Here is a 24,213-nt window from a genome sequence, read left to right on the forward strand (position 1 = left end):
TAAGTTTTAAGGTCTCAAGTATAGTTACAACGGCTGCCCCACCCTTCAAACCGAAACGCATTACTACTTCACGGCAGAAACAGGCAGGGCGGCAGTACCTACCCGTGCGGACTCACAAGAGGTCCTACTACCAGTAATTATGCAAATTATAATTTTGCGGGTTTGATTTTTATTACACGATGTTATTCCTTTACCGTGGAAGTCAATCGTGAACATTTGTTGAGTAGGTATTTCATTACAAAAATTGGTACCCGCCTGCGGGATTCAAACACCGATGCATCGCTCAACACGAATGCACCGGACGTCTTATCCTTTAGGCCACGACGACTTCACGAATTAACAAATAATTTCGAAATTAAACTATGTGCGAACGGTTTTAATAGGCACTAGCTGAACCGGCAGACTTCGTAGTGCCTCAATCGATAAATAAAAGACCTAAACTTTTGTATAAAATAAACTTAAAACAAACAAAAGGAATCCGTCCGACGGGGGACACATCAAAGGAAAAACAAAATTGTTATTTTTATTTCAGAGCATTTTTTTTTACATTTTAAACCTTCTCTGGACTTCCACAAATAATTCAAGACCAAAATTAGCCAAATCGGTCCAGCCGTTCTTGAGTTTTAGCGAGACTAACGAACAGCAATTCATTTTTATATATATAGATTTCCTGGATACCCGTTCGACATATAAACACGTGCGGCATAAATCTTCTTTTAAATATTAAAACAGCATATGGTTCAAATCAAAATAAGCTTTCTTCGTAGGAAACGTTTATTGATTGATACAGAATTCGCGTAATCTCCGTAATGCAGCGCGTATATTAATTCTAGCAAGCTCTGACAGGAAATTATGTTTTCAAAGGAATATCTAGTTGGCATTAGCTCTCGATAGTGCAGAGAGGTGTTCATAGCGGATATAAATGAGCGAAAATCTTGAAACGATGGCGGACAAAGAGAACAAAATGGACAAATTAAAGAAGAACTTCATAAGAATCCAAGGTAAAATCCAAGATAGAATGGATGATATACACGATCAAGTACAGAACAGAATAGAGAGATCGAAAATTTCCCGATTCATGTCACATATATCTTCAGAAGAGAGAAGTTCAATAGAGGATAATCAAGAAGAAAAAGAAGACGGTGCTTATACTGAATGCGTAGAAGTTCGAGAACACACGAGTAGAATTCCACATGTTGTTGTAGATGAGCCTCCTGGTACGAACCAAGATCCTAAGGATATCTGCAAGCACTTTATAAGTATTGAAAAGGAAAATGTTCTGTACATGAAGAGAAGTAAATCAGTCACAAATCTGTCATATGACGATGAATCAAACGATTACAGTTCCACAGACTCCTGCGTCTCCTGTTTATCATCTAGCGATGAAAGGTATATATTAATTATCATATATCATGAATATTAGTATTTTAAGAGTTCTTACTACGATCTACTACGAAATTATACTCTAGTAAACCTTAAAATTGTAATAAGAATCGCTTAAGAATAGTATTTATAATATAATGTATGTAAGCGTTTCAATATCATATTTGTAATCGGAAGATCATTACGATATAATGTAATGTATTATATGTTGGCAGATTTGTCCTTGCTCATCAACAATGTAGTCACCAATAGACACGAATTATTGTTTCTAGTGTATTAAAAACAAAAATAGTTGAACGAATTGTGAATGTCATTTTTGTAATGAGCATTAAGAATTTTGAATGAAGTTTTTTTTTTTTATTGCCCTGTTAGGTAGACGAGCATAAGGCCCACCTGATGGTGAGTGGTTGCCGTCGCCCATGGACTTCAGCAATGCCAGAGGCAGAGCCAAGCCGCTGCCTACCGCTTAATAATCTCCACAAGCCTCGTTTGAAGGACATGTCATAGCGCTCGGGAAACACCGCGGAGGGGAGCTCATTCCATAGCCGGATGGTACGTGGCAAGAAAGACCTCTGGAAACGCACTGTCGATGCAGTTAACAGCATCGTCATTTAATTTTTTTAACGTTTCTTAAAATCAGACCAACGGAACTGCGACCAAGGGCAGGCAGTCTGCCAGGGCCCCACCCGGACTTGCAAACAGCCTTCAATTCGTGCACTGAGTTCATCGAGAAAATCGGTAACCGCTTCCCGAAGCTCAAAAGCAGAGGGGACCGAATTCACAGGGTATTCGCAACAGAATTGGTTTTACTAAGACGTTGTTTGGTGTTTGTTTAACAGCATGTGTGTTTTTGATCACTAATGTTTAATCTATAGCGATGTGGGATTACAGTTTTTTAATGTCTGCTGTTCTAATAACATGTAAATATTTGGCTGCTCATAACAGGTGCTTCCTTGTGCTCTGTACGTTTCTTGTTTAGGTTGCTTTCGGTGCCGGAGATGGATAATTTTGGTCGGTCTTGAATATATTCTAAGTATCCTATTTTTTTCTCCCTGTTTGCTGGTAACCTAGGGGGCTATTAGGTAGGTGGGCTCATGGTGTCAACCTGAGAAAAATTGGTAACACTAGCTTTAGCCAGAGCAATGCTTCGCAGAATTTACTGCCGGATCGGGATCGCGACCCACTGAGAAGATCCGGCGACAAACTGTGTCTATGGGTTAGACCGGTACTTCTGGGGCCTAAAAGCACCTAGAGTGAATCCGGGGGATCCGTATTAGTAATTAGCGGCGATTACGATAAAAGGGTTATGATTTCGCGCCGTTTTTTCAAAATAGTAAGTATCATAATTCGAAGCATGGCTTGGGGCCAAAATGCACTGGTTGTTTTTGGGTTTTGTTTATCAGTTTGACACTAGAATGGCGGTTCGATCTAGCGCCTTATTCGTATTGTATTAGCGTTTTTTTTTTTTTTTTGTTGCTTATATGGGTGGAGGAGCTCACAGCCCACCTGGTGTTAAGTGGTTACTGGAGCCCATAGACATCTAGAACGTAAATGCGCCACCCACCTTGAGATATAAGTTCTAAGAGTCTCAGTATAGTTACAACGGCTGCCCCACCCTTCAAACCGAAACGCATTACTGCTTTACGGCAGAAATAGGCAGGGTGGTGGTACCTACCCGCGCGGACTCACAAGAGGTCCTGCCACCAGTAAAGCTTAATAATAATAATAATAATAATATTTTTATTTAACAGTTCACTTTATCGCCACTGATCTTTTCGGTTCTAAAGTCAAGGAAGGTTTAAGCTAAGTATGGGCCCTGTGAAGACGACATGACGATCATTAGCGTAATAGTGTCGAAATCAGAATGCAATAAACAGTATTATACATTCGCGTCATTGGCTTAGATTAAATGGCGTAAATATATCCGGAAAGCAATGGTAAACGTAGTTTTCAAATAATACATGTGCATTTCAAGGAAACTCACTCAGTCCGTGACCACAAAACCTGTAAACTATTCGAAAAGTCGGATATAATATAAAAGAAAATTAAAAATGGGGGATTAAAAAGTAAAAATTGCTCTAATTATGTCTTCGTATCCCGATACCGAAATAAATGCTAAAGTTTTTTACATTTAAATTATAATTATGTATTACATATTCGCTTTTATCAAATCAATATCACTACATAGTATAAAACAAAGTCGCTTTCTCTGTCCCTATATCTGTCTGTCCCTATGTATGCTTAAATCTTTAAAACTACGCAACGGATTTTGATGCGGGTTTTTTTAATAGATATAGTGATTGAAGAGGAAGGTTTATATGTATAATAACATCCATTAAATAGTGGAGAAATCAATAATAAATTACAGTTTCCGAAGCGAAGCGAGGGCGGGTCGCTAGTTATCATATAATCAATCAACCGGAGATGGGTTGAACCCGTGAGCTCATCTACCCGTCCGGAGCTTAGCTGGAATATCCCTCAGGCTGACAGCGAACTATATAGTTGGGGAAAAACTCAATATCTTATGCATATTTGAGGCCGTCAGCGCAAAAGTGGCATAAGCTTACAATAGTTAGTAGTATCATCATCATCATCATCATTCTTTCGTATTACCCTCTGCTGGAGTGTAGGGCTCGAATCAAATTTTTCCATTTACATCTTGGGCAGTCTGTTCTAGCTGCTCCCACGTCATGCCCAAGACCCCTAGCTCCTGCTCCATCGAGCGACGCCCAAGTTAGTTAGTATGGAGATAATAAAGTTTGAATTTACTTTTACACTGCTTTGTATTGTAGGCAAAAACAATACGCGCAAAAACAATGTTTATAAAGCCATAATAAAATGTAATTTATGGGTGAAATTAAGGATTAGTACTTATAGGGTTTCGCATTAAAATTTTGGTCTTGAATTATTTGTGGAAGTCCAGAGGAGGTTTAAAAGGTAGATAAATATGAAAATGCTCGGAATAAAATAAAAATAACAATTTTGTTTTCTCTTTGATGAGTACCCCGTCGGACGGATTCATTTTGTTTGTTTTAAGTTTATTTTATACAAAAGTTTTGGTCTTTTATTTATAGATTGAGGCACTACGAAGTCTGCCGGGTCAGCTAGTATATAATAAGTACGAATATGAAAAATTGTGGGTTAAGCCACTTTAGCGCTCAAGGCTTCATTTGTAAAAAGCATATCTTTAAGACGTCGAGTAAAAACAATTTGCTGTAACATTAAAATTTCATAGTACTATGTGCATTACTAATAAAAAATCGACAGCAATGTTATAAACGATTGTCTTCTGATTTCATTGATTTTATTCGCTGAAATAGTGTTTTTTTATTACGGACTTTACTAATAAAGTGTTGGTTAAAATGTCTAAATCTCAAGAATGTGAGCAGATGTTGGTTATATAGCGATGCGAATATAGTGCGTATCTTTTTCGATACTGGGTCACGACGGTTTATATGGAGCCGAAAATGTTACCTACGTCTCTCTAACTCACATAGACACACACTAAGATCTTTTGAGGCTTTTTTGGGTCAGGGCATATTTCACAACGTCATCGTTGCGGCTTTTTTGCTGGCTCCGAAGGCAATTTGTGTTTTTTTTTTCTTTTCCTACCTATTCTAGTAAGCTTGAGGGGTTATTCTAGATTCACTGAAATATTAGGTGACCTCACGGGGCTCAAAGCGGGAGTGTTGTTATCACTGGCCCTAGCAAGTGCAGTGCTTCGCAGAACCTCAGGCACCGGGCCGGAAATGCGATCCACTGAGAAGATCCGGCGAGAAACTCAGTGGGCTGTGTCTATGGGTTAATTTACTCGCCGAGCCCTTCGTCGCAAGCGACGGGTTCGACGAGGACGGTGACCGGTGCTTGAGGTACCTAAAAGCACCGTTAATGGATCGGGAGGATCCGTAGTGACGTGCTTAGGGCGACGTCGACTGTTTACCATTCGGTCCACAGGATCGGGCAGGCTGGTATATTTCTCTTGAAAAAGAACGTGGTATTAACACGACTCAATCAAGCGGTGTATTAAAATGTCGCAGATATAGGGTCGCTTGGCTCTGCCCCTGGAATTGCTTATGTCCACGGGCAACAGTAACGACAGTCATCAAGCAGGCCGTTCTTACTGGTGGTAGGATCTCTTGTGAGTCCGCGCGGGTATGTACCACCATCCTGCCTGTTTCTGCCGTGAAGAAGTAATGCGTTTCGGTTTGAAGGCTGGGGCAGCCATTGTAAGTATACCGAGATCATAGAACTTATATCTCAAGGCGTGTGGCGTATTTACGTTGTAGATGTCTATGGGCTCCAGTAATCACTTGACACCAGGTGGGCTGTGAGCTCGTCCACCCATCAAAGCAATAAAAAAAGGCCGTATGATCGTCTGCCTACATAAGTAATATTTAATACTAGTTATTCCCCTATTCAACTGTGTAAGGTTGCTTATAACAAATATAATTGTGAATCAAAATGTGCTTGTCAAATGTTATAACAGTTAATAAATAAAAAATTGTGTATGTGCTAATATAAATCTTAATCTATTGTATGTATGTATGTATGTATATATGAGTATATTTAAATATATCTTTAAAAAAATTGTGTGTGTTTTATAGCAAATACTTCGCGCGTCTATATTAATAATTATCACTGGGTAATAGTTTTTCTGGATGGAAAGCGCCTTATATTCCTTTTCTCTGACAACGTGTAGTTAATACGTGAAATAGTAACAAACACACGTTGTCATTTAAAATATTAGTGTATATAATTGCGATAGTTACATAAATCTTGTGAGTCCTCCTCTAATGAGTCTTGTGTTGTTAGGACCTCTTGTGAGTTCGCACGGGTAGGTACCCCCACCGCGCCTATTTCTGCCGTGAAGCAGTAATGCGTTTCGGTTTGAAGGCTGGGGCAGCCGTTGTAACTATACTGAGACCTTAGAACTTATATCTCAAGACGGGTGGCGCATTTACGTTGTAGATGTCTATGGGCTCCAGTAACCGCTTAAAACCAGGCGGGCCGTGAGCTCGTGCGTTCGCCCAATGTGAAGCAGAATTGGTAGGCAGCGTCTTGGCTCTGCCCCTGGCGTTGCTGAGGTACATGAGCGACGATTACCACTCACCATCAGGTGGGCTGTCTGCTCGTCTGCCTATAAGGCGATTAAAAACGAACTTTTTCGAAAAATGCAAAATATGGGTTACCTGTATCTTTAATAGGAAATTGTTTTTTTACTCGGTTTTCGCCAAACGTAAGGATAATTGAAATCACGATTAAACCTCGTCTTTACTGTTTCCTACGTTTCAAATCATCATCATTAATTCAAATACATTACAGTCTTCTGTGCCCACGGGAACTGTAAACTGCAAAATTCGTTTTAATAATTTTCAGTTAATTTTATTTTAAAAAGAGTCTATTCTCCAGTTTAGCTTATCGTATGATAAATAACTAAACTTTTTACTAATTCTTTTCTTATTGCTTACATGGGTGGACGAACTCACAGCCCGCATAATGTTAAGTGGTTATCGGAGCTGATAGACATCTACAACGTAAATACCGCCACCTACCTTGAGATGTGAGTTTTAAGGTTTCAGTTTTTACAGTATAAAGGCTGCCCCACCCTTCAAACCGAAACACTTTGTTTCACGGCTCAAATAGGCAAGGTGGTGGTACCTACCCTTGCGGACTCAAAAGACGTCCTACCACCAAAAAAACACTTATAATAATAGTTAATAGACTAATAACAGGACATAAGACTGCTATTGTTTCAATTTCGAGTATAATTTCCCGTTGAATTATATAAATACACTAGCTGTACCCGTTCGCTTCGCTGGGCATTTAAAATTAACATTATTATTTCTCACCCCCACAAAGATTCTCATCATTAACGCCCCCGCAACTGGTGTAGGGAGTCCAACACTCATATAAATATTAGCCTATCCATTAAGTACATGTATTTTCTACGTGGATACCAAGTTTCAAGTCAATCGGATGCATGGTTCAGTAGTTATAACGGAACATCCGTAAAAACCACTGTAGATTTATATATTAGTATGATGATCCATATAATTTTGTTTGCAGTACCTGCTCAAAAATACTAGGATAAACGATGTGAACAAGAGGCTCAAAGCACAAATATGGAGTTCGGTGGTGACTATAGTATTAGTCGAAGCCAAAAACCTCTCCGCCATGGACCTTGATACAAGGTCGAGTGACCCTTATTGTAAGTTTAGGTAAGGTGTATTTTAGTTTCGTAGATCTAGATTCGGAATTTTAAGGATCGTGTCTTAGCACGGTTGTAATTTTAAGCTATTGCATAGCGTTTATTGCGGGCTTTGAGCGCGGCGACTGAATCAAGAAATTCCGTAACGAAAATAAAATCAAACACCCCCACTTCGCCTACCATGTAGCTCGCATTCAACACACACGTTGCGCTTGAGTGTTTGTGAATAAGCGCGTGGCGTGACGTCACACTGCATGCGCATCATGATAAGTCTGCCCATCTCTCTCTCGCGCGGTCTAGTTTATCAGTGTGAAGGGGACAGTTAATGTTATGCTTTTGTTAATGTTTATAAATGTAGCGTGGTCTTATTTTATTATTGTTTTAATATTAAATTATTGTTGTCTACTTATAATTGCATAAGTAGATAAAAAATGCTATGCAATAGCTTTACCGCGGCAGTTCCCGAGTGCCACACGTGTTTTTTTTAAATAACATACGATGCAGTGCCCGTCCAAAAATCGACCATATTTACTGTCACCTCAAGGCTTAGATTCGTTTACGTTTTGGATTTTCGTATTAACACTGACATAAGTTATCGTTCAACAGCAGAGGAGAAATCGGAAACTATTTTAAATAATATGTATTTTTAAACAAAGAATTCTTCACCTAAACTCTGTGAGGTTTAATATGGTATTGTCATTCCGAAAAATATTTTAATTGATTGAGAAGGTCTGTGAGGAGTACATCGCAAAGAGATTTTAGTTTATATTCACATGGGCCAGTCTCTTTGCGCTTAGTGCGAGTTTTTTAACATTCTAGATCACGTAAAAGTTAACTCAAAGTATGCAGTTCAAACAGCGCCCCTAGCGGCAAACGTAGGCAAACGTTCCAACTTCATACGAATTTGAGTTAACTTTTACGCTATCGAGAACGTTAAAAAACTCGCATTAAGCACACTGGTAGCTCTTTTCGATATATAAGATATATCCAAAATTCACCAATTCATCTGACTGTAATACTTTTTAGATTGATGTAATATTTTAGGTTAGGTAACGAAAAATACAAGAGTAAAGTGGTGTGGAAAACGCTACATCCGTCGTGGCTGGAGCAATTCGATTTACATTTGTACGACGACCAGGAACAAGTTCTGGAAGTGACCGTATGGGACAAGGATAAGCAGACCAAAGACGATTTTTTAGGGCGGTGAGTACCTACTAATTTTGAAATAATCGATGTAACTATTACATATCTTCTTATATACTAATATTATAAAGCTGAAGAGTTTGTTTATTTGAACGCGCTAATCTCAGGAACTACCGGTCCGATTGAAAAATTCTTTCAGCTCATTTATTGAGGAAGGCTATAGGCTATTTATAACACCACGCTAAGACCAATACGAGCGGAACACTAATAACCTCCTCTTTTGAAGTCGGCTAAAAAGCATGATTTTGGTACCTTGAATAGCTCCTTAACATTCTATTATTCAGAAATATACTTAGTTCTACGTAAATGAAATGGGGGGTAAAATTTAGCGTTATACCAAAGTGACTATTCCACGCGGACGAAGTCGCGGGCAAAAGCTAGTCCGATGTAAAATCGAACTGTTAGACACACATACTGTCATGAGCTTTTATTTGTATCATAAAGTTATTGGTTATGTATGTAAGCTTTTAGTTAAATGTTCACGAAGGTCTACGTTTACTCACTCGTGTTCACGTTCGGCCAATATATGTTTGTATATTTTTAATTGTAAATGATGTATCGTGGAAAAAAATTGGAATTGAAATGATTTTTATTATGCTTAGATGTGTGGGCGAGCTCACAGCCCACCTAGTGTTAAGTGGTTCCTGAAGCCCATATACATCTACAACGTAAATGCGCCACCCATCTTGAGATATGAGTTCCAAGGCCTCAGTATAGTTACAACGGCTGCCCCAGCCTTCAAACCGAAACGCATTACTGCTTCACGGCAGAAATAGGCAGGGCGGTGGTACCTACCCGCGCGGACTCGCAGAGGTCCTACCACCAGTAGGAAAACTGTAAGTATTATATAATCGGAAATAATATAATGACAGTAAAAAATGCGAGATCTTATCGTAAATTTAGTACTAATTAGGTCTTTCTACGCCCTGTTTAGAAGGTCACTTTTGTTTAGATGCACAATAGACTTATCGAAATTGGAAAGAGAGAAGACTCATAGTATGTGGAAGGAACTGGAAGATGGAAACGGACAAATCTTTTTATTGTTAACGATAAGCGGGACAACGCAGTCCGAAACAATAACCGATTTGACGAGCTACAAGGAAAATCCACGGGACTTGGAAATCATCGAACGTAGATATGTAAGTACTGCTTTTAAATCAGAACTATACTTAATATTATAAAGCTGAAGAGTTTGTTTGTTTGAACCCGTAATCTCAGGAGCTACTGGTCCGATTTGAAAAATTCTTTCAGTATTAGATAGCCCGCTTATTGAAGAAGGCTTTAAAACATCACGCTAAGACGAAGCGGAGCACCAATAAAGAATGTTTCAAAATCGGTTTTTTTTTTTCCTTTTAAGAGCTTCCGCTGCGTACGCTGCAGAAACGGTTAAAGTTTCTCTAAAATAATGTATGACAGAATTGTTCCCCTCTAAAAGAACTAGAAAAAAGTCCGTGACAGCATATGTCTATATGTTAAGGTTGGCTCGCTATAACGTTTTTTATGCTAACTAAATTTGTTCTAAAATGAAGCATTATTTGTGAACTATTCCACGTGGAAGAAGTCGCTGGCAAAAGCTAGTTTCATATAACCTAAAAAAAAATTGACAATTGCTTTTTTTTTTAATTTTATGACCTGGTGACAGAGACCTTTAGGTCATATCTTATTTATTGACAATTGCACTACAGACGTGGTACAGATTAAACGAAACATCAGCTGGGGTCGGTTGGCTGTGCGTCAAGGTGTACGGTGCCAAAGGTCTGGCTGCAGCCGATCTGGGCGGGAAATCCGACCCGTTCTGCGTATTGGAGCTTGGTAATGCGAGACTGCAAACACATACCGAATACAAGACCTTGACACCGAATTGGATGAAGATATTCACTTTGTAAGTTTCTTTCTCGGTGATAGATATTTTTATTTATTTATTTATTTATGTACACAGAAAAAAGAAAACATAGTAAAGAGTAATAGGAAAATTATGTACAAAGGCGCTGCTTATTTCTTTAAGAAATCTCTTCCAGCAGGTTGATGAGAGATAGAATTGTTTGACCTTGTATTTAAAAACAGAAACAGACTTGTAAATTCGGATGTCAGCCGGCAACGAATTCCAGTCTGACCGCGTGCACAGATTTAAAATTGACAATCTTTATGTTTTTTTTTTTAAATCGTACTTTTTAATAACGGTTAGCGTGGTATGGACATGCGATGCGTAGAGAGAAAATGCATGTGACCAGGAGATGTATGGAAATGGTAGTGCAAGGTAGAGGGGGAAGAGGTCGACCGAAGAAGACATGGATGGAGTGTGTGAATGACGATATGAGATAGAGAGGAGTAAGTGTTGAGATGACGGCTAATAGAAGAGAATGGAAGAAAAAAATTAGTTGTGTCGACCCCACCTAGTGGGATAAGGTGGAGAAAAAGAAGAAGAAGATAGTTGTTTTTTTTTTATTTGGTATTTAATGATAAAAGTGGGTATAAAAGAGAATAAACTTACCCAGAAGGATTCCGAAGACCGGGCAAAGTGGAGGAGTTTAAGTAGGAAAGAGAACCTTGACCTTAGTTAGACCAGGAAACGCTAGGAAGAAGAAGATAGTAGCCTAGTTTTTTAGTCATAACTTCATTTATTATTACTTCTCCATCTCAATCATATCACTCTAGACAGAGTGCTTCTAATCGCCATATAGTATTAGTAGTTACCGTCGCTCATGGACATCAGCAATGCCAGGGGCAGAGGCAAGCCGCTGCCTACCGCTTAATACTCTCCATAAGCCTGGTTTGAAGAAGGACATGTCATAGCGCTCGGAAAACACCGTGGAGGGGAGCTCATCCCAAAGCTGGATGGGACGTGGCAAAAATGATCTCTGGAAACGCACTGTGGATGACCGCAGTGGCTCCAGGTAGTATGGATGAACTCTACTCCGGTGGCGGGCGGTGCGATGGTAAAAACGAGATGCCGGTATCATCTCGAACAATTCCTCAGAGCACTCCCCATGGAACAAACGGTACAAAATACAGAGGGAACCGAAGTCCCTCCGCAGACCCAGAGGTTCCAAACGATCCGTGAGACCGGGATTATCGACAATCCGAACGGCCCTCCTCTGTATGGAGTCAAATGGAAGAAGCTGGTATTTGGGAGCCCCGGCCCAGAGATGGGAGCAGTACTCCACGCGAGGCCGGACTTGTGCTTTATAAAGCAAAAGCCTTTGTCCAGGCGTGAAGTACCGCTTCGCTCTGTTGAGGACTCCCAGCATTTTGGACGCCAACTTGGCTTTGCCTTCCAAATGACTCCGAAACTGGACATCGCTCGAAATGTCGACCCCAAGTATCCCAATACTCTCGGAAGGTTGCAGGGATACTCCTTGGAATTGCGGCGCCATGACAAAGGGGTCCTTCTTCGCAGTGAACGCACTGTGGATGACCGCAGTGGCTCCAGGTAGTATGGATGAACTCTACTCCGGTGGCGGGCGGTACAATGGTAAAAACGAGATGATAGTATCATCTCAAACAATTCCTCAGAGCACTCGTGATAGTCTTATCAACAATTAATATCCTAATTTCCTGCTAAAGAACCCTCACAATTTCTGCTAAGACTGAAGGTTATATTTAAAAAATTCCAGCACGGTAAAAGACATAAGCTCGATATTGGAATTGACCGTGTATGACGAGGATCACGACCACAAAGTCGAGTTTCTAGGTAAACTGGCCATACCGCTGTTGAACATAAGGAACGGTGAGAAGAGATGGTACGCTCTGAAGGACAAGAAAATGAGGGCGCGAGCGAAAGGAAACTACCCTCAGATATTACTGGAGATGTTGGTCGTATGGAATCCGGTACGTGAATAGATTAGATGCATTTTCTTTGTCTATTTCTATTCCACAATGAAATCAGTCCTTCACAGTGAAATAGTACAATAATAATAAAATAAAATAAAAGGTTAGGTCGTAAAAGTGTTCTTAATTATATCTAAGCCTCGCAAAAACAGAAGAAAATACTCAAGGGACATGTTGGGAAGAATTCGTTATGCAAGCAATGTAACACAAATAGGTCGACAGACTTCATGTTACATTGCGGCTTCCCGAAATACTCCATGATGACCTGGACCTTGACTCAGTCAGTAAGTATTTACAGTCTGCATCATTGCGCCACTTTGAGAAGGCGGCACGACCTGAAAACCCTCTTGTCGTGGCCGCCGGTAGTTACATACTCGATCCGGTGGACCGAATGATAAACAGTCGACGTCGCCCTAAACACGTCATTATGGTTCCTCCCGATCCATTAAAGATGCTTTTAGGCACCTCAAGCACTGGTCACCGTCCTCGCCGAACCCGTCGCTTGCCGAAGGGCTCAACGAGTAAATTAACCCATAGACACAGCCTACTGAGTTTCTCGCCGGATCTTCTCAGTGGATCGCGTTTCTGATCCGCTGGTAGATTCAGCGAAGCACTGATCTTGCTAGGGCCAGTGTTAGCAAGTCCCCGTGAGCTCCCCTACCAGTCCGCGCGTAATTGGAGTATCCTTTTAGGCTACCAACGATTGGGTAGGGGAAACAAATAATTCAAAATGATTATTACAGCTAAAAGGCGCGATCCGGGTTGTGAATCCAAAAGAGCCAAAGTACATGCACCAAGAGGCCAAATTCAAGAGGCAGTTGTTCATAAGAAATGTTATGAGGCTGAAGGCGATTATTATGTGGTTCATTGAAGTCGGCAAGATCTTGCAGTAAGTTTTTCGTGATCTAAAATAACCAACTACTGACTAACGAAGGATTTAATGTTATTTCTTTAGGTCTGTAAGATGTTAGATTTTTGAATTTTGGCCCAAAAGTAACATAAATAAAAAAATGTTGGTATCTATTAACTTTTTTATTGCCCTTGTAGGCAAACGCGCATACGGTCCATCTGAAGGTGAGTGGTTACGGTTGCTCATGGACCTCAGCAATTCCAAAGGCAAAGCCAAGCCGCTGTTTACCGTTTAGTACTCTCTGCAAGCCTCGTTTGAAGAAGGACATGTCATAGCGCTCGGGAAACACAGTGGAGGGGAGCTCATTGCAAAGCCGGATGGTGCCAAAAATATCGAAACGCGCACTGTTAGTCAACACAGTGATTCTAGGATCAACAAAATATATATTTTTTGTCCTGAGTTACTAAATCAATTATCCAATTAAAGCTTGCCACAGCTGTTATCGGCATTCCGGCTCTCATAGTACCACCGACGACAGATGGCGCGCGAGTAGCTTTAATTCTTTGCGATTTTAAGACTAAACTATATTATGTCCAATACATGTGGACTTCGAACCTTAAGGCAATAGCGTAGCGTGGGTGTCAGCCGCCCGGGGCGGAAGACAATTTTGCCGCCCTTTTACTTAGGTATTTCACTTTGATGTATACTATACATTAATTCTAGATTTTTTTGGCCAGAGCATGAATCCCTGTGAGTCAGTATAGACGGTGTTGCCAGTTCAATGGGTCCAAATTTGTACTTGCGATAAAAATATGAAATGGTTTAAATATTTTTATTATTTATTGTGAAATTTTGCCGCTCCCTAAAAAGTGCCGCCCGGGGCGGGCCGCCGCCCCCGCCTCCACCACGCTACGCCTCTGCCTTAAGGGTAACCCCTTAAGGCAAGTTCAAATGGTTTTCATACAAAACGAGCGATAATCCGTGGTTTTATTCTTGCAGGGATTGTTTTGAATGGGAATCAAGGATCCGATCGTTTCTGGGCCTCCTCGCTTGGCTAGCCTTTTGTTATTATTACGAAATGTGGATGCTTCCCTTCATGCTGCTCATGTTCTTCGCTAGGAACTGGCTTGTTTATAGATTGACAGGTACGTATACCAAATAATGATGATTGGATTCTTGTCACTTGGGTAACTTAAAAAAAAAACACTCTATAATCATTAAAAAAAAACAGTAGTATTTACGACTCAACGGATTCGGTAGTCAAATCGTTATACCTAAACGAATGGTGGGGGATTTAATAATAGTCACAACAAGTTAAGAACTGAACATTATACATACCTAGTCAGGTCATAAGTATTGTCACACAGTAAAAACTTTTCTTTTAGAATGCTGGCCACAAAAAAGTTTATTGAATTCGAATTTCGAATTGTTCATGAAAATTAAAACGTATACTTTTAGAATTTTACTCATTTTTAAATATGGAGTGGACGCTTAAAGAAGACTGTGTTGCAGTTATTGCGTTGCATCGTTGCGGTTACGCGCCAATTCAAATTTTTAACATACTGAAAAATTTGAATATAACCAAACGATTCGTTTATCGTACCATCAAACGATACAATGAAGACTCTAGTGTAGATGACAGGTCAAGAAGTGGACGCCCTCGGTCTGTTAGGACTCCAGCAGTGATAAAAGCTGTGAAGGCGCGAATTCAAAGAAATCCCAAACGTAAGCAGAAACTGTTGGCCCTTCAGATGGGGTTGAGCAGAACCACGGTGAAAAGGGTGTTAAATGAAGACTTAGGGCTTCGGGCATATCGAAGAAAAACAGGACATCGTTTGAATGCTCGTCTAATGGACCTGAGACTGAAGAGATTCCGCGCTTTGTTGAAGCGGTACGCGGTAAAAAAATATCGGGAAATTCTTTTTTCGGATGAAAAAATTTTTACCGTAGAAGAGAGCTACAACAAACAAAATGATAAGGTGTACGCACACAGTAGTGAAGAAGCGAACAACCGTATTCCGCGTGTTCAACGAGGTCATTTTCCATCGACATGGACATGGACCTCGTTCGTGCTGCGATAGACGACTGGCCGCGCAGATTGAAGGCCTGTATTCAAAATCAAGGAGGTCATTTTGAATAAACTTTAGTGTCATAAGAATCTATGTTTTGTTAAGTTCATTTTGGTATATGAATGGTTACATAATGAACAAACTTGTTTCAATTATTTTACATTAAACATGTGACAGAATTTATGACCTGACTAGGTATATGTCAGAACAGTTTAGTATAATCTGTGTACCTATGATTTTAATGTCAGTTGGGACTTTTTGGCGGGAACGCGAGGAGTGAAGCTGTGTGATTTGTTTTATTTTGTCTATTTAGTGTTTCTTCAGGTTTAAATGTGTAATAACGGTGGTTTATTAACTGTTTAATATCTATGAAAGTGTACAAATGTAGGAAAATGAAACAAAGTGCTGGACGTAATTTCTCGGGATCCTCCAAAAAGTCCAATGAAAAAATCTCAATAAATGACTACCGTTTTACTGAGATAATATTTCATCCCATATCATCTCATCCTCCCAGGTGATTAATGTCTCAAATTAATCATCTTCATTTCATTTCACTCCATATTATAATTTTTCATAAAAATAAAAAATAAAATAAGACACGACTTAAAGGTCTTAGTTACCAGGTTATAAAATCGCATAAAAAAAGTCAAAAGTTAGACGTTCCGTGATTAAGTCTAGAAATAAAATTAATTATGGACACTTGAGGAAGTATTCCTTTATTCTACTACGCCATCCCAGATATATTATGTATTTTCAGTTTATTTATTTTTAAAGATACATTTTGTTTTTTTAGTTCGGCTAAAACGTTCGTTAAGACGATTCCGATGCGACCCGAGAGGATATCTCGCGGAATTTTTCTGTAGTGAGTTTGATTGTTGTGGTCTTCTCGGAGAAACATTGTTGTCAAAATAACCAGTTGTGCTTTGCATGGTCGGTGTGCAGTCTAAATATGTGTGAAGTCGTCGTGGCCTAAAGGATAAGACGTCCGGTGCATTCGTGTTGAGCGATGCACCGGTGTTCGAATCCCGCAGGCGGGTACCAATTTTTGTAATGAAATACGTACTCAACAAATGTTCACGATTGACTTCCACGGTGAAGGAATAACATCGTGTAATAAAAATCAAACCCGCAAAATTGTAATTTGCGTAATTACTGGTGGTAGGACCTCTTGTGAGTCCGCGCGGGTGGGTACCACCACCCTGCCTATTTCTGCCGTGAAGCAGTAATGCGTTTCGGTTTGAAGGGTGGGGCAGCCGTTGTAACTATACTTGAGACCTTAGAACTTATACTCAAGGTGGGTGGCGCATTTACGTTGTGGATGTCTATGGGCTCCAGGAACCACTTAACACCAGGTGGGCTGTGAGCTCGTCCAACCATCCAAGCAATAAAAAAAATATGTACATTTAATGTCCTGAAATAAAAAATAACATTTAATTGTTATTTTCTTTCAATAATTAACGTGAAAATAACTATTACGGCTTCATCTCGATTTCAATTTAATTTAGTTTGGTTTAAATATCCAACTTAATATCATCACTTTATTATTTTCCAAGAAAATGTTATGGTTGTTGTATTTAAAACATATAAAAAGACGGTAGTTACCGCAATATTCGATTGTCAACGGATAATGCCGTAATCGTTCGAGACTACTGAACCTATAATCGGAGCGAGCGAAACTATAAAATAAAAATAATAAATGCGAGATTAAATCTAAAAAGTAATTTATTTTCTGATAATATTTTATTTATTGGCAATACATACGCCAATTCAGAAAAAATTTGACTGACGCAAACATAAAAGTATAAGCAATGAAGAGGGTTATGCTCGGAGTTTCTCTGCGAGATCAAATCAGAAATAAGGAGATCCACAGGAACACTTTGGTAACCGACATAGCCCAAAGGATTGCGACGTTGAAGTCAAGAAAGTTCTTGAGTGACGACCGCGTACCGGAAGACGTAGCGTGGGTAGGCCTCCTATAAGATGAACTGACGACCTATTGAGGTTCACGGGGATCCGCTGGATGCAGCAGCGCAGGACCGATCTTTGTGGCGAGGCTTAGAGGAGGCCTATATCCAGCGGTGGACGTCTGTGGGCTGATAAGAAGAAACATAAAAGTCTCTTATGTCATTTTGAAGTGTTATGTCATATTGAACACCATAGATAGACATTGTAGCCGGCCATTATGGTTTGGAAAGCAAACAACACCGGCACACTGTATTTGCCTTCTCCACGATTTTACGGAACTTTTACAGATGCAGACATCTTAGAAGTTTCTAGAAGGTTATTAATTCGATTAATTTTTTGGGTGGCAGTCGCCGCTTTCTGGGTCTCACGACTTTTGTCGATCACTTTACTACATCATCATCAATAGTTTTATTTTATTATTGCTTACTTGAATGGAGTAGCTCATGGCCGGATTACTAGAGCCTGTAGACTTCAATAACATAAATACCGCCGCCCATCTCGTGAAATGAGTTCTAAGTCTCAGTTTTAATAGTACAACGGCTACCCCACTGTTAGAACTAAAACGGATTACTGCTACGGCAGAACTAGACAAGACCCGTGCGGACTCACCACCAGTAATTACCCGAATTCTAATATTCGCGAGTTTGATTTTTTGGAAGTAATTCATGAATATTTATTATGTACGGAATTTTTTTATTTATCATTAGGAAAATTGGTCAGTGGTATTCGAAAACTGGCACAGACGCATCGCTAACTACGAATGCATCGAGCGCCTTAACCTTTAGGCCACGACGACTGTCAAAACTTTTGACCATTACGCAATTATTTCTAGAAAGTTCGTCGACCGCTTTAAGTTTCTACAGTCGGCATCATTGCGCCACTTTGAGAAGGCGGTACGACATGAGAACCATCTTGTCGTGGCTGCTGGAAATTACATACCCGATCCTGTAGACAGAATGGTAAACAGTCGATGTCGCCCAAAACACGTCATTACGGATCATCCCAATCCATCAACGGTCCTTTAGGTGGTACCACAAGCACCGGTCACCGCCCTCGTCGAACCCGTCGCTTGCGACGAAGGGCTCGACGAGTGAATTAACCCACAGACACAGCCCACTGAGTTTCTCGCCGGATCTTCTCAGTGGGTCGCGTTTCCGATCCGGTGGTAGATTCTGCGAAGCACTGCTCTAGCTAGGGCCAGTGCTAGCGTCACTCCGGTTTGAGCCCCGTGAGCTCACCTACACGTTAGGGCGAAGCTGATATAGCCTCTCAACTCTATCAGAATAGGTAAGAAAAAAAAGTTGACCACAAACATCGCGACTGAATCTGACTTCGTTATTTTATGTTCTTTTTAGGGGGTAACCCTTTGCTAGTACCGGTTGACGATGACGATCTGTTGGCTGAAGAAGACGACGAAGAGGAAATAGATAAGGTAACTTCCTTAGCTATAGTTGTGCTATCTACAAAAAATATTACCTCTAATTCAGATCTCGTTTGAAACCGACCGATGATTTGTCAGATTGCAATTTAAACATTAAAAAAATATAAATATGGTTTGCATTCTGAACAAACATCGGTTTATTAGTAGTAGAGATGAAAGAAAAGTTAAATATTTACAGGAAGAAAAGAAATCTCTTAAAGAAAGATTGCAAGCTATACAAGAAGTTACACAAACAGTACAGAACGCCATAGGTTATGTAGCGTCGCTGGGCGAAGCTGTCAAAAAGTAAGTGGTTTTTTTTAAATTCTTAATTGACATATATGGACAATCAAACTTTAATAAAAAAAAATTATAATTATTACACACTCTGCTTAATATATAAATTGTTATTTAGAACTTATATCTCAAGGTGGGTGGCGCTTTTACTTTGTGGATGTCTATGGGCTCCAGTAACCACTTAACACCAGGTGGGCTGTGAGCACATCCACCCATCTAAGCAATAAAAAAATAAATTGATGTTGTCTATGAGTCGTGGTCACTTGAAATAAATAAAGATTATTAATAATATTATTATTTATATTTTCAGTTTAATGAACTTCACTGTGCCATATCTGAGCTATTTAGCGATTATAATGTTATTCGGGGCGATGTTGGTACTATACGTAATACCTTTGAGGTACCTCCTAATGGCTTGGGGTAAGTCAAAAATCATTTGACATTAGTAGGCAGCGCGTTCCATTCTTGGACCAACGTGTTTAATTTGTAAACCAACAATACAAAATAAACATAAAATATTTTTAAAAAATAACTAAACATGTTTCCACTATCAAAATCACATATAAGTAGAAAGTGAACAAAGGGGACAAAAAAGAGAAATTTAGGAACTTAAGTTTACTCAAAAAAACAAAATCAACACAATACGCACATATTATTATTATTATAGACAATTACGTACACTATAAAACTTAATAATATGTACTCATCTGACTAAATCACCTTATAAATATTCTAAAATAGTTTTTCTTTAAGCTACAAGTGTCAAACAAAACATGTCAGCATTAGAAATGAAGTTATATTATACTAGCCGTACTCGCCCGCTTCGCTGGGCATTTAAAATTAACATTATTATTTATTGTCATTATCATTAGAGAGTCCAACACTCATATAAATATTAGCCTATCCATTAAGTACATACATTTTCTACATGGATACCAAGTTTGAAGTCAATCGGATGCACGGTTCAGTAGTTATAACGGAACATCCATAAAAACCGCTGTAGATTTATATATTAGTATAGAAGTATAAATTATATCAAACTAAGAACACTAGTTATGAATGTATTATAGTTTCTTTTTTTTATATAACCATTTCAATACATATATAAATAAGTAAGTCATCTTTTTTACAGGAATAAATAAATTTACGAGAAAAATTTTAAGACCACACACGATACCAAACAATGAGGTTTTGGATTTGTTATCGAGAGTACCTGACGATGAGACTCTTGTGAGTACTTTTGTTAATCAATCGATTCTAATATCAATAGTCAGTCAGCTGGTTATTATTCCAAACAAACCTGGTGGTAGGACGTCTTGTGAGTCCGCACGGGTAGGTACCACCGCCCCGCCTATTTCTGCCGTGAAGCAGTAATGCGTTTCGGTTTGAAGAGTGGAGCAGCCGTTGTAACTATACTGAGACCTTAGAACTCATGTCTCAAGGTAGGTGGTGGTATTTACGTTGTAGATGTCTATGGGCTCCAGTAATCACTTGACACCAGGTGGGCCTTGAGCTCTTCCACCCATCTAAGCAATAAAAACAAAGCCTCTTCGAGAACTACTATAGGTACATTATTTATTTCAATGTATCCTACTAGTGCAGTGACTGTCGACGCCCATAGACATCATACCTTAAGTCATGAGGTCGACATCGAAGCGAAACGCATGAATCCGTCACGGCTACAACAGGCAAGATGGTAGCAGTATAAGACTTGCGACTACCTTCCTTGTAATTTACTCTAGACCTGACTATCTATTTTTAAACATAATATTATTATATTGCTTATTTTCAATGTCCAATGAGGTCTAAACATCGAGTCCGGATTAGTTGTAAAACCTAATCTATACCGTGTGCTTAGTTAGCTCATATTTGTATGGAATGGGGTCGTTTGCGTACGTTTGCCGCTAGGGGCGCTGCATACAAAATGGGGTTAACTTTTACGCTATCGAGAACGTTAAAAAACTCTCACTAAGCACACTGATATATTGTTTAACAGTTGGACTGTAGAGAACTGAAGACGCATCCACCGAATGAGCGAAAAGACGCTAGAAAAAAACATAAAGCATCCTAACGAATTTCTTTTAAGAACAAACTTAGGTTAATGCCACACGAAAACTCAAACTTCGAATGATTTGTATTATTTATGGAGCGAAAAATTAAAAAAAATCTAAGTAGATTTTTCGTCACAAAAATGAATATAATTAAGACAAGGTAGAAATTCTAGTAACTACTATTCTCTCATAATACCGTATTCTGAAAAAGGAAAACAATAATTAAAGACTTATTATGTGAAATAAAAGGAGAGGCTGTCTGACAAAGGCTATATAAAAAAAAAAAACATAAATCTGATTAATATTGCATAATATCGACCAAATGTGACCAGACATTTATAAACATAGAGAAGACAGGGAGAAAACTAAAGTCTGCGCCATCATGCAATATCATGCTTCTCAATCTTTGTGTTTGTTAACTAAAAATAATGTACATAATCAAAAAACAAAAACAAAATTGAAATCTGTTTTCAAATATGAGCGTCTTAATTTTACGCTAAAATAAAAAATATATAAATACATAAAGCACGAAATACAAAATTATGAAGCCAATGAACTTCCCCCTTCGGTATAAGTTCCACAGATTAGGATACAACAATCTCTAACTATAATAGTCAGATATGGAACAAACAATCCGCTATTCATAATTATCATTCTACTCTCGCTTCCCATCCCCATTCCCATTTTTAGCTCGATTTAAAATTCGCCACACACCAAACTTGAATGTGAACACAAATCAACAACCCGATTAAGGAAGTTGGCGGGAAATGAAATACGTAAAATGTTTTCATTTGTGTCTCAAACTTCGAAAAATACAATAATGAAATACATTAAATCTGGATGCGTACCATGCATCCGTGCCGGTCAGACAAGTTTTCCATTCCCCTCTACATGTTTCATAACATCATAACAGACGAAAAGGCGTCAAGTGTCGGGCAGATTGTCGGATCCTTCCGGCATACTTCTGAAACTTACCGGATTGATACGGGTGTGCGTATGCGTCCAAGCTAAGATTACTTTCTGAAACATATTTTTTTCCATTGATATATTATCACTAGAGGTCGGAATAGGTAGATTGATTTAAGGTCGTTGACGTCAAACGTAGAGGATAATATGGATATGCCTCCAAAATACCGGAACTTCATATATTTGTTACGGAATTTTGAAATTAGCATGAATCTGTGTTTAAGTTGAAAAACGTATTAATAATATTAATCTACGCTACCAGTGCTAGCTAATGGTGAAAGAAATCAGTATTTTATTTTATACAAAAATACCTTGGAATAGTTAATTTTGTCCCTTTCTGTTGAATTAGAAATGACGTTTGTCAGTATGAGACAAAACTTAGACAGGGCTTTTTGTTACTTTATCTCATAAATATAGAAATTGTATCCGATGAGGACTAATATTTTTTTTTTCAATTTAAAGAAATAATCATTATGGATAAAATGTCATGTCCATATTATAATATCTTGACGTAAGTATAATCAATCTACCTACTCCGACCACTGATTATCACACATTCACCGAACTAAACGCATCTTATTAATGCAATTTGTAAATGTAACTTTAACTAATGAAAAGTTTATCGAAGATTGAAAAAAATATTATAATTTTTTATTTTATTATAACAAGATATTCCTCAATATTTTGCTTTATATTTGCGTTGAAATATATATTTAGGAACATAACCGTAATATTAAGTGTTTTGAATCTAAATTTTTCAATTGATCTGTGATTTAAATTTGATCTTTAGATGTGAATTGATTTTTATAATTAAATTAAGAAACACAATGTTATGACACCAAATATAAAATTTTATTGTTATAAGTACATACCTACCAATAATATTACCTTATTAAGAATAAAATGTCTATTATTGTAACCTTATAATAAACGTTTCTTCCAAAAAAATTCCATTCGCGTGTTAGTTTGTGCTAGATGAGTACAATTTGTAATTACATTAATAATTTTACGACATAAAAATATAATTTAATAGTAAATAGATTAATCAATTCGAGAGAATGTTATGTGCTTGATGTTTTAACAGTTTTTTTCTTTTATTTAGCCCTTGTACTGAAATATTAATAAATCTAGGGCTTAATCGAAAGTTTGAAAATTGATTAATGAAATATTTATTTTTATTAAGTCTCAGTGTTCGGTATTTTTGTGTCGTAAAAATATTATTTAAAAGTTAGATAGATAGATTTTAAAATTGTTACTGAAACTATCACATAGTTAATGATATTTAAGAAATAAAATTTCATTATTTTATAATTGTTGACATAATATGGCATGAGATAGTTTTTTTTTTAAAACGTATAATGCATTTATATCGCAAATTTTAAGTATGTATGTGATGCATCGTGAATAGTGATAGATTAGATAGATTTTTGAATACAGCCGATTTTATAAAAAAAAAAGTTTTTGATGTACATATTTTTTTCAGTGCAGTTTATAAATTTAAAAAATTGTTTGATAAGTAGAACATTTTTTATAGTTCCCACAACAATGTTATCATTTAAATGAATTTTTAAATGGGCATTTTTTTTTAAGAATTCTAGACAATGTGGTCAGAACCACGTAGTTACCTAACACATTAAATTCCTTTCTCTTGAATTATATTTGAAACTTATTCATTAAAATAAAATATCTTTCTTTGTAACTTTTCAAAATCTTGAAACAGTATTAGAAAATGTATCGCAAATGTATCATAATTGAAAATGAATATGATACATTTTGAAGGTACGTCGTCGATCGATAATGAAATATCTCACCTTTAGTATTGAGAAGTAACTTAACTAAAAAAATTAAGACAATTACATTTTTACTTTGAACGTCTTATAAACATGTATTCTATAAGTTTGTAAAATTATTATTTTTTTAAATTAAAATCAAATTTTATTTAATAAATTTTAATTTTAGTCTATAAAAGGACA

The 24,213-nt window shown here is 38.0% G+C and overlaps 1 protein-coding gene across 8 annotated transcripts in view; it reads left to right on the forward strand.

The window, feature by feature from the left end:
* The window catches only part of Mctp (multiple C2 domain and transmembrane region protein), a 143,886-nt gene extending 122,402 nt beyond the window's left edge, over nt 1–21,484 (forward strand). For 4 of the 8 annotated variants that reach the window (XM_089739195.1, XM_089739194.1, XM_089739202.1 and 1 more), the window contains 12 exons: nt 7,450–7,601; nt 8,636–8,794; nt 9,747–9,933; nt 10,480–10,676; nt 12,409–12,622; nt 13,366–13,511; nt 14,472–14,617; nt 18,862–18,938; nt 19,126–19,232; nt 19,534–19,643; nt 20,356–20,453; nt 21,220–21,484. In XM_089739195.1, the coding sequence (XP_089595321.1) occupies nt 7,450–7,601; nt 8,636–8,794; nt 9,747–9,933; nt 10,480–10,676; nt 12,409–12,622; nt 13,366–13,511; nt 14,472–14,617; nt 18,862–18,938; nt 19,126–19,232; nt 19,534–19,643; nt 20,356–20,453; nt 21,220–21,294 (1,668 nt within the window). In that variant the 3' untranslated portion in view covers nt 21,295–21,484. Of the gene's footprint in view, nt 1–24; nt 1,390–2,023; nt 2,169–7,449; nt 7,602–8,635; nt 8,795–9,746; nt 9,934–10,479; nt 10,677–12,408; nt 12,623–13,365; nt 13,512–14,471; nt 14,618–18,861; nt 18,939–19,125; nt 19,233–19,533; nt 19,644–20,355; nt 20,454–21,219 lie in introns of those variants that run through there. The other 4 variants (XM_089739197.1, XM_089739199.1, XM_089739198.1 and 1 more) reach the window with 4 other exon arrangements.
* Nucleotides 21,485–24,213: the final 2,729 nt, after the last annotated feature.

This window comes from Bombyx mandarina, chromosome 28 (genome assembly GCF_030267445.1).
Source record: "Bombyx mandarina strain Sakado chromosome 28, ASM3026744v2".
Lineage (NCBI taxonomy): Eukaryota > Metazoa > Arthropoda > Insecta > Lepidoptera > Bombycidae > Bombyx > Bombyx mandarina.